The 12,144-nt window shown below is 36.4% G+C and overlaps 1 protein-coding gene across 1 annotated transcript; it reads left to right on the forward strand.

Moving 5' to 3' along the window:
- Window positions 1–1,283: 1,283 nt before the first annotated feature.
- On the forward strand, window positions 1,284–1,793 carry LOC150031547 (secreted RxLR effector protein 161-like). Its single transcript, XM_090308880.1, has one exon. The coding sequence runs from the start codon at window positions 1,284–1,286 to the stop codon at window positions 1,791–1,793; it is 510 nt and encodes a 169-aa protein (XP_090165006.1).
- Window positions 1,794–12,144: the final 10,351 nt, after the last annotated feature.

Genomic DNA, 12,144 nt, shown 5'->3' on the forward strand with positions numbered 1-12,144 from the left:
TCCAATGTGAAGTATTTCCATGTTTTTGGTAGCACATGTTATATCTTGAAAGCTTGTGAAAGTATAAGAAAGTGGGATTTTAAATTTGATGAGGGGATCTTCCTTGGGTACTCATTAAATAGTAGGTCCTACATGGTTTTCAATAAGCGAACTCAGTCCTTGATGGAATCAATAAATATTGTGGTCAATGATGTAACATCCGATAATAGTAATGATGAAGAAGGCTAGATATATTTAGAGTCTGAAAAAGATGGTGAAGAAGAAAACATGGAATCATCTGATCATGATAAGGATAGATATGTCTTCATTGATGCTCCCAACATTGTTAGTGACACTCAAGCTCTTGCAGCTATAGAAGGTGTTAAAACTGACAACAGTGATAAACCTGCACCATCCATTAGAATATAGAAGGCCTATCCTTCTAGCAACATAATTGGAAACCTGGATTCAGGGATAATCACTCGTAAGAAGAATAAAGTTTACTACTTGAAAATGATTGGAAACGTATGTTTTACATCAGCAATAGAACCCAAGAACGTGAATGAAGCCTTGAAGGATGAGTTCTGGACCAATGCCATGCAAGAAGAACTAGAACAGTTTGGTAGAAACTAAATGTGGACTCTTGTTCTGCGTCCAGGAAATGTAAACGTAATTGGAACAAAGTGGTTGTTTAAAAACAAATCTGATGAAAATGGAGTTGTGACTAGAAACAAAGGTAGGTTGGTTACCCAAGATTACAATAAAATTGAAGGAGTTGATTTCGATGAGACTTTTGCTCCAGTTGCACGATTGGAAGCTATTCGTCTTCTTTTGGGAATCTCATGTCTGCTTAAGTTTAAATTGTTTCAAATGAATGTTAAGAGTGCGTTATTGAACGAGTATTTAAAGAAAATGTATTTGTTGAACAACCCAAATGGTTTGTTGATCCAACATGTCTTCAACATATGTTTAGACTTCATAAAGCACTCTATGGTCAAAGCAAGCTCCATGGGTGTGGTATGATCGTTTGGTAGTCTTTTTAACTAAGAATGGGTATACTCGTGGAGGGATTGACAAAACATTATTCATAAAAAGGGACGCTCAGAACTTCATCATAGCTTAAATCTATGTGGGCGACATCATTTTTGGGGGAATGCCCCTGAATATGGTAGGTACCTTTGTTGAATAGATGAAGAATGAGTTTGAAATGAGTATGGTGGGCGAGTTGACATACTTCCTTGGTTTACAGATTAAATAAATGGAAGAGGGAATTTTTCCTCTCTTAGGAGAAGTATGTTAAAAATATGGTGAGAAAAATTGGGCTTAACAAAGCTCAACCTAAACGTACCCCAGCTGCTACTCATGCCAAAGTCACTCAGGACCTTGAGGCGGAATGTGTTTATGAGAGTCTGTATAGAAGTATGATAGGAAGTTTGTTATATCTAATAGCTAGTTGTCTTGATATTGCTTTTGCAATGGGTGTTTGTGCTCGGTATCAATCTAACCCAAGAACCAGTCACTTGACAAGTGTGAAAAGAATCCTAAAATATGTGAATGGTATGGTTGATTATGGTCTTCTGTACACTTTTGATACAAATCCTGTTTTAGTGAGGTATTGTGATGCTAAGTTGGCAGGATGTACTGAAGATAGAAAAAATACATCAGGAGGGTGCTTTTTCTTGGGGAATAATCTTATGTTATGGTTCAGCAAGAAGCATAATTGTGTGTTCTTATCTACTACCGAGGCAGAATATATTGCAGCTGGAAGTAGTTGTACTCAATTACTTTGGAGGAAACAAATGCTAGCTGAGTAGAAAGCGTTTCAGGATGTTATGACCTTGTATTGAGACAACATGAGCGCCATAAATATTTCAAAAAATCCAGTGCAACATAGTCAAACAAAGCACATCAACATTAGGCATTATTTTATCTGTGAATTGGTTGAGAACAAAATCATCACTCTTGAAGATATTAGAACAAATAAGCAGCTTGCAGATATTTTTACTAAACCCCTAGATACTATTACATTTGAATCGTTAAGAGAAGCTATTAGATTATGTAAATTGCCTTTATAGCCATTAATGTTTTTTATGATATATTGGGGGATGTGGGCCGACAATTGGATTTTCCTTGATTAAAGCTCTCTTTATTGAGAGATTTAAAATGTCTACTTCCTTCTATTTAAATCGCTTTAAGTCTTTTTAGGGTCTCAGACTTGTCTTCACAATTGCAGTCTTCTCTGTGATCTTGGGTTTTCCTTGTTGTACTCTGAGTGAAGTTGCTTGATGTTGTGCCTTTTGTCTCTCAGTGTTTTCAGCATGGTGGATACAAGAAGTCAGACACGAAATACTTGAAAATCTATGGTAAACCCTTGAAAATCGTTAAAGCGTGCTCACAATGCTAAGCCTGTTACTTCCCTTTCAAACGACGTCATTCTATTACTTCCCTTTCAAACGACATCATTCTGTTACTTCCCTTTCAAACGACGTCATTTGAGCCATGCTCACTCTTCCACTTCTGGGGCTTTGTATGCAGATTAAGGTACTATTTCTGCTATAGATACTAAAAATGTTGTGCATGCATCCGAATGTTGGGTTGTATGTCCTAAAACTCGTAGTTTGTAATATTAAACATATTCTATTTTCAATAAAGATGTTATTGACGGTTTATTCAATAAAACTGTTATTGAATATGTAAATTACACTTGTAAATACTAAATCCAATAAACTAAGATCCATGGCTATTACATGAGTACTTGGACTTTGTGTGGAGATATAAAGATGGATAAAGTTCGATTAAATAGCCAAAATGATCTATAGTATACCAATGTGGTTGGGTACTTTATTCTGGTAACACTATTGGATGCGACCCACGTTGTATTTAGCACAAACGATGTGATCCTGAATCGTTCATATGAAGACATGCGAGTGGAGGAGTCCTATGTAAAGAGTTTGAATAAGACTAGACCAAGAAATAAGTCACTCTTAGTTTACTGTTTAAGATTGATTATTTCAAATCGATGACCTAGGTAACTCGACCTCAATCCTGAGCTAATTATGAACTCATGTTTATTTAGGATTATCCTTAGATTTGCATAGGTGAGGATTGGCTCAACAGTGTTGGCTCGATAAGCGTTCCATTTCATGGGTAAGATCGGGTAGATAGTTGGGGGGCATAGGGTACAAGACAGAATTCACTTCTACCCACTTTTAGGGATAGTAGAGAGGTTGTTGTCTTAAGTACTGATTTCAGGTCTTGAACAAGAGGCCCCACCCTCTCACTAGCCTGAGAAGAACTTAGTTGGTGATTGGATCACAAATCAATTGTTCATTAGAGGTTCAGTGGGACTTAAAGAGTAAGATGTAATTTCGGGGGTAAAATAGCATTTGACCCAGCCGTTATTACGAATAACCTGTGAAGGATCAACTCACTAATTATGGTTAAATCAAGTGGATAGAAATATATCTATAGTGAGGGGAGTGCAACTTTTGGGATTTAGTGGAGTTGGCCAGGTAGTTAACGAATGTTGATTAAATTGGTTTAAAGAGTTTAGCTGGTTAATCTTGAATTGTTGGAGCCCATCATTTGTAGGTCTATTAGGTCTCCCTACTATCTCACAAACGGATTAAATCTTAGAATAATGTGATGAGTAAATTTGAAATGTTCAAATTTCAATTAAGGGAATTATTAATTATATACGATATGATTACACGTTTAATTATCGTATTAAACCAAATTGGAGAATTGAATAATATTTAAATTTGAATTACATATTAATTAAATGAATAGAGATTCATGACTGAGGAATTGGTGTTTAATTAATTTAATATTTGATATTAAATTATTATAATTAATTAAATTGTTTAATTAATTATTAATAATTAATTTTATATGAACTTAATTATTGAATTAATTATATATAAAATTAAAAAAGTGTTAAATTAATATCTTAATTTTAATTTTTGAAAATTAGTTTTCAAAATAAAAAGAAAATTAAATTGAGAATTGAGAATTCAATTTTAATTAGAAAAACACATTAATGGGTTTTTCCAATTTTTAGCACTTGCCACTCAAATTCCACCAAATCCTTCAAGTAGGTAGTGTCTTAATCTCATGTAACTAGTTTGCATGGATGAGGTGAACAAAACCAACACATTTCAGTTGAGAATGAAGGCCATGAAGTCCTAATTTATAGTTTTGGTGAAGAAGAAGATGGTCTTCTCTCTCTAGCTGAAAGCCCAAAAAAGTTTCCTCCCTAAATTCCTAAAATTCAATTCATTTTGAATCCCACAATTCAATCTAAGATCCAAAAGAATAGTAGAGAAGATCAAGTGGTGGTCTACAACACTTTTGAAGGGAAGGTTCGAGCGGAATTCGTAGATTGAAGAAGTTCTTTAAAGGTATGTATAGAAACCCTCTTTCTACCTTATGAGCGCTTTCGTAGATGCTAAAGTTGATGAGTTATAGTCCTTAATAATCCTGATTTCTTTCGCTAATTGCATGCTAACTCCATCACAGAATATGTAGAAGTTGTTGAAATTGGTCTTCTTGTGATTGTGCCTGTTGTTGTGAAAATAAGTCGACATGCGTTAATGGTCATGTGACGATCATGCATTGGTCTAAAGAGTATGTGTTATGCCTTAAATGTGTATGCAATGATCACACGTTCCTATCACAAGTTTTCTTACTTTATCGCCAAATAAAACGATATCACAAGTTTTTCGAGAATCCGAAGTGCAACACAGGGACTTGCAACTAAAAGAGGAATGTAAAGTGATGTGTTTGAGGTGGAGAATAAAAATAAAAAGAAAGAAGTTGATTAACGATGCACTACTCCTACTCCTAGCTAAATAGACAGTGAAAAATTGAAGTTTGACTATAGGAATCGTTAAAGATACAAAAGCCGTTAACGTATAATAAGATGCATGGAGAAGCATGACTGTGGAGGAGACATCCCCAAGTCCCTAAGTTTGGTTGCAAGGGTAATCCCAGCTCGCCACACTCGTGCATTGCACACATCTCGGTGGTCAGCTACATGCATCATATCTCTATGACGCATGATTGATGTTGCATTGAGCATAAGGTTATTTCTATCTCTAGGAACACTTCTTACTTTGCTTAGTGAGCTCCACAACTACTTACCCTCTTGGGTAGTTGGTTATAGCTACTTATTTCTATGATCGATCATAGACAAGCATCATGATGACCTCGCACTAAACAAATAGGATTGACTCGCTATACTCGCGCATCGCATACTTTCGGTGAATAGCTACATATATCATATCTCCATGACGCATTGAATGCGTGGTGATTCTTATGATTCACACTTAGTTCATGGTTTTGAAGAAAAAATGATAAAATAGAAGAAGATAATGGAAATGATATTGAAGGAATAAGAGAGATGCCATGATTACAGAATATATTAATATCTTAAGCCAAAATATAATACAATATAGAGGTGAGAAAGAGAGGCGGAAGGCTAGATATAGGTAGTCTCTTGCTTCCATCAGATGTATGTCAAGGCTGCCGATGATGCAATAGATGGTTGGTGGAGTAGGCTCTTTCGAGCTCTATCTCCGGTGAGGCATTGGTCGTCTATCGAAGGTGGCGGTGGGAGTGAAGAACTCTTAGAGAGAACCATGCTTATGCTCTTGTTTGTGATCACAAGAATCTACACAAGGCAGAAGTCCTGGATACTTGAACATTGGCATCAAGGCTCTATTTATAGAGCCTAATGCTAACAACTTTGATAATCCCGCTCTGATTAGCCACCGTCACTGATACAGTAGGTGAGAATGTCATCACGATCTTATTGCTTGTCAGAAAAACTGTTGTGCCGCTTAGATATCCTGAGGTATGCGATCATATTCGTTTCTTCTTAAGGATCAATGCATTCCACCCACTATTTGCGATCATACTTTTATCATGGTTATCATTCTGTAGTTGCGACAGTGCATGCGGACAACTTTTCTTCATTGAGATCAGTGCATGTGATCGACTCATGCGATAACTGAAAAATAGACACTTTGACGTAGGATAACGCATGATATGGGGTTAGTTGGGATTTTTAATGTAAATCAATGCAGATTTATTATTTCAGAAGAATGCTTAGTATTATCATCGAAAATTCTACTCATCTACCCTCATTATTCTAAGTAAAAGGTTGCGATAGCTTGTATTTCTACAAGCTATCACACCTCAAAATTTAGAATCATGCTCGTCCTCAAGCATGGCTTATACTATGGAAATTCAAACTTGCCCTATACCCTTCCCTCTTCGTTGACTAGCTTCTCAGAATGTAATTCACGTGCACTTGTGGCCTAGGCAGTAGTACTCTTCTCAAACTTAGCCAATTCTTCTAAGAAATATTTTATAAATTTAAATTCGACAGCCTCCACTCAAAAATTTTTACTCATCACAAACAACTTTGTTTTCAGCTTTTTTTACAATACAATCGTTCAAGATGACTCAAAGCTCACAACTTATTATTAGATTATAGCCAAGGTGTTGAACCTGGTTACATTCTTCGTTTTGGCTTACCCCCATGGGTGTCATGCGAGCATCCAACTTCGATTGTGTGCCATGTTTAACTCAACTCTTATCTTAACTAAATTTAATTTGCGCCAGACAGAGGAGTTGTTATTATACATTGATTATGATCACCTACTTTCATTTTGTCTTACCTGCACGGGTGTCATGCGAAGTATCCAACTACGCATAAGTGCCTTTCACAACTTAACTCTTATCCGTTTGGGTTTTCCCCTTTGCACTAACAGCGAAGTTTATTACTTATTCTTTTTTTTTTCGTTATCGAAATTTTTATGTTGAACGCCTTTTCTCAAACCGATCCCACCCCAAATTTATAGAGTGGCAAGGACCTTGCAAAAACTGAAAACAAAATTGTTCAGAGATACGGTAAAAGAGGTTTGAGCAGAGGTTTGCACACAACAAAAACTAGACTGACAAACTTTTGAAGAAGCTACTAAAGTGAAGTGAGCCGTACGACTTTTAACGAGTGGATTTAGCGAAATTACATAAGTATCATCATGGATGCTAATTTATCATACCAAAAGAAGGCACATAGGCAAAAGAGAATTTCAAAAGGATAACACATGAAAGATAACAAAAGAATAGATGCTGGCAGAATTAGTGATCGCATCAATAGTTAGAATTCATGCGGAAGAAATCATCATGCATTGATTTTTTTTTTTCATTTGAGGCAAAAGGGAAAATAAGGGAGAGAATTCTTCTTTCGAAACAACGCACCGAAAGGAAGTTATTATCGCACTAAAAGAAACAATCGCAATACACCACATCCAAGAAAAAAAACCGAAAATCCAAAACAACAATAATAAAAAAAATCAACTAAAGAAGTTAACTAGGAAAGAAAAGTAAAAATAGGATAGAAAATGTCCCCGGAGGAATTGAAGTGAAGAAACACAAGGACTCTTCAACGTAGGGGGTTGAACTTGCCTGCTTAGGTGAAGGGACTTGTTGTCCCGACTACTAGAGCCCCCAGGAATCATCAGCCACATGACGACCGCCATGCGTTAAAGATCATGCGATGATCATGTGTTGGTCTAAAGAGTACATGTTATGCCTTAAGTGTGTATGCGATGATCACGCGTTCCTATCACAAGTTTTCTTGCTCTCTTGAGTATAACGAGATCGCAAGTTTCTTAAGACAATCCGAGGTTGAACACGGGGACTTGCAACTAAAATAGGAATGTAAAGTGATGTGTTTGAGGTGGAGAATAAAAATAAAAGGAAAGATGTTGATTAACGATGCGCTACTCCTACTCCTAGGTAAACAGATAATGAGCAATTGAAGTCTAACTATAAGAATTGTTAGAGATGCAGCAGCTGTTAATGTGTAATAAGATGCATGAAGAAGCAAGATTGGGGAGGAGACATCGCCATGTCCCTAAGTTTTCTCACAAGGGTAATCCCAACTCACCACACTCCTGCATCGCACACCTCTTGGTGGTTAACTACATATGTCATATCTCTATGACGCATGATTGATGTTGCATTGAGCATAAGGTTATTTCTATCTCTAGGAACACTTCTTAGTTTTCTTAGTGAGTTCTACAACTACTTACCCTCTCGGATAGATGGTTATACCTACTTGTTTCTATGAGCGATCACAGACAAGCATCATGATGACTTCGCACAAAGCAAATAGGATTGACTCCCTATACTCGCGCATCGCACATCTTTCAGTGAACAACTACATGTGTCATTTGTCTATGACGCATGATTTAATGCGCGATGATTCTTGTGAACCACACTTAGTTTATGATAGTGAAGAAAAAGCGATAAAATAGAATAAGGTCATGAAAATGATATTGAAGAAATTAGAGAGATGCATTGATTACAAAATGTATTAATATCTTAAGCCAAAATGTAATACAATATAGAGGTGAGAAAGAGAGGTGGAAGGCTAGATGTAGGCAAACTCTCGCTTCCATCAGATGTATGTCAAGGCTGTCGGTGGTGCAATGGATAAGCGGTGGAGTAGGCCCTCTCGAGCTCTATCTCCGATGAAGCTCCGGTCGTCTATTGGAAGTTGTGGTTGGATTTAATAACTCTCAAAGAGATTCATGCTTATGCTTTTTCCTCACAAGAATCTGCCCAAGGTAGAAGTCCCGGATACTTGAACATTGGCGTCAAGGCTCTATTTATAGAGCCTAATGCTGACAGCTTTGATAATCCCGCTCCGATTAGCCACCATCACTGATGAGGTAGATGAGAATTTCATCATGATTTGATTGATTGTCAGAAGAACTTTTGTGCAGCTCAGATATCCTGAGGTATGTGATCATATTCGTTTCTTCTAAAGGATCAATACATTCCACCCACTATTTGCGATCATACTTCTATCATGGTTATCATTCTGTAGTTGTGGCAGTGCATGCGACCAACTTTATTTCATTTAGATCAACGCATGCGATCGACTCTTGTGATAACTACAAAATCGACACTTTGATGCAGGATAACGCATGATATAGGGCCAACTTAGATTTTTAGTGTAAATAAACGGAAGTTTATTATATCACAAGAATCCTTAGTATTATCATCGCATATTCTGCTCATCTACCCTCATTATTCTAAGTAAAAGGTTGTGATAGCTTGTATTTCTACAAGCTATCACACCCCCAAATTTAGAATCATGCTTGTCCTCAAGCATGTCTTATAATAAGTAAATGTCAAACTTGCCCTCTACCCTTCCCTTTGCATTGACTAGCTTCTGAGAATGTATTCATTTGCACTTGTAGCTTAGGCAGTAGTACTCTCCTCAAACTTAGCCACTTCTTCTAAGAAATGTTTTCTAAATTTAAATCTAGCAAGCCTCCACTCAAAACTTTCTACTCATCATAGACAACTTTGTTTTAAGCTTTTTTTACAATGCGATGGTTCAAGATGCGTCAGAGCTCGCGACTTATTATTAGATTATATGCAAGGCGTTGAACCTGGTTACACTCTTCGTTTTGGCTTACCCCCACAGGTGTCATGCGAGCTTCCAACTTCAGTTGCGTGCCATGTTTAACTTAACTCTTATCTTAACTAAATTTAATTTGCACCAGACAGAGGAGTTGTTATTATGCATTGATTCTGATCACCTACTTTTGTTTTGACTTACCTGCACAGGTGTCATGCAAAGTATCCAATTACGTGTAAATACCTTTCACAACTTAACTCTTACCAGTTTGGGTTTTCCCATTGGCATTGACAACAGAGTATATTTACTTATTCTTTTTTTTTTTTTCATTATCGTAACGTTTATGTTGAATGCATTTGCTCAAATCCATACTAAATATTTTTAATAAAAAAGGTAAGGCACATAAAATTTGGTTCCTAAATAATTCCCACAACTCTTCTTTTAACTCTAACTCACAAAATCCACCCTCAACTTTAAACAATTACTCCAAATTTCAAACCTGCATGCAGAAAAACCAAATAATTTCATATGAAATTCCATATTATCAACATCCAAATCTTCAAACCCATACAAGAATCAAACAAAAATCATGCAAAAATGGACTACTCACAATCTCTACTACCAATATGCAATAAGAAACAAGAATGGCCAAAAACTTTACCTTGAAGAGATAAATCTGGAAAAATCACACAAAACCCGCTAGAACTCAAATAGATGAGAAAACCCACAAAATATGCAATAGATCTAAGGGAAAAACGTGAAGAGATGGTCGAAATCGGGTGAGAAACGAGGAAAGGATGAAAAGTCGTGAAGAGATTTGGGAGAAAGTGGGGAACTAAGACTTGGTTTTTAGAGGAAAACAAAAAGAAAGTGAAGAGAAAAGCGACAGAAAATAAAGATTATGACTCAACTGACTCGTGAGGTGAAGGCAAACGAAATTCAAAAATGAGAGAAATACCAGGACAAAGAACATGATGAGATATAAAAGCCTCTGACTCTTTTACCTGAGATTCTTCCAAATTAAGCTCATACTCATACTTAACCTCACAAACTTGTTCTTGATAAGGTAGAAGATAAACATCGTCGTCAGGATCGGTCCACGGATATTCCATCACAAGGTCGGCCTCAGTGCCACAGACGCGAGATGGCTCTAATTGATTTCCTGTGCACTAAGAAAAATCATTAGTACGTTCACACTTTAAATAATCCAATGCTTACCCTGATCAGAAATATTAGGAACCAGCTGCTCTGTGGAATTAATGATGCTTGTAACTTCGTTGTGCAACTCGACATCCTCAGATGATGATTCCCAAGCCTTCTCCAATTTCCTAACTGATTTAGCGATTTGAGCGATTTGGTCACTCAGACTTTGAAGCTCAACTCTAACCTCACGTTCGAAATAGAGGTTATCTTGCTGGAAACCGATGGGTTCTTCATAATAGTAGGGACAATTTTGCACAATTTCACCAGAGTGGTTAGAAAGTTTTCTAACTATATCCTCCAAAGAAATACTTGGATTGGCAGACCGATACGGCATCGACAACAGCGTTTGGCTAGCTAACTCCCAGGGAGGATAATATCCACACTCAGGACCATGCAAATTTTGAATCTGCATATTAGTCATAACTTGTGTAACAAAGGTTAGTTCAGAAATTTGATCTCTAAGGCCACAAATCTCTCTTACCTCTGGTGTTTCTCGTTGTTCCGCGTATCTCGCTTGAAGTGCATAAAAGTTTATCTTTTCTGCCATTGAAAAATAAGTAGACAAAAAAAAAATAAAAAAAAAAAGAAACAGTAAAAACAGTTAATTCTAACTAAAAGATATTAATTGGCTTGTCTCCTCGGCAACAGTGCCATTTTTGTTTGGACTCGAGTACCGATGTTGTTAATTCGACTCCGAACCGAAACAAAAGAAAATTTATAATACCCGAACTGCTCCTATTACTACTAAGACATAGCAATAGTGGTAAGTGCGGGGTCGAACCACAGAAAAGCAAAAAGTTAATTTCTTTTGCGTTAGATTTGACCATGGAAAAACAGCAAAAAATGGGTTTTGGTTTGTGGTTTTGAAATTGAAAGCATGCAAGTAAAAATTAAAATGCGATGGATATATGAAACAATATTAGATTCGTTTAATTCTTGAATCAAGTAACCATTCAATGTAAATTAAATAATTTTTTTCAGCCTAAATATCATATATTCAAATTATGCATGCATAGCTACTCAATAGGTGCGAATTAACTAATCTCTATAAGCCCAAAAATCAATTAATCCTAATCGAAGCGTCCTAATACGTAGTTGAGGCTGAAAGGCCGTGTCCTAACTATCCTATGTGCTCCTAAATGCAATTGAGTCCTAAACGGCCATAAAGAACTAGAAACACACGCATTAAGATTCAGGATTCAACTATGTTGATGAAGTGTCAGGAAAGTCATGTTCAAAAAATCAATTTGTTCCTTAAATCTAGATTAAAAGTGCAATGCAAAGATTCATGGACAACATAAAAAAACCTAAGCATGCTTATCTAATCTGGGCTACAAGGGTGAATTCAAAGTATGGACGATACAACGATTCGCGCGAGCTTGAATTTAACTTGCAAAGACATGCATTCATGATAGGGGTGTCAATCCACACATAAAAGCAAATCTAAATTAAATGAGATTTAAGAAAAACATAATTCAGAATTAAAGCATAAAACTTGAACTGAAATTCATTAAAATACA

Source organism: Benincasa hispida, unplaced genomic scaffold (assembly GCF_027475165.1).
Source record: "Benincasa hispida cultivar pf3 unplaced genomic scaffold, pf3_genome.v1.1 HicScf1156, whole genome shotgun sequence".
In the NCBI taxonomy this organism is placed as follows: domain Eukaryota; kingdom Viridiplantae; phylum Streptophyta; class Magnoliopsida; order Cucurbitales; family Cucurbitaceae; genus Benincasa; species Benincasa hispida.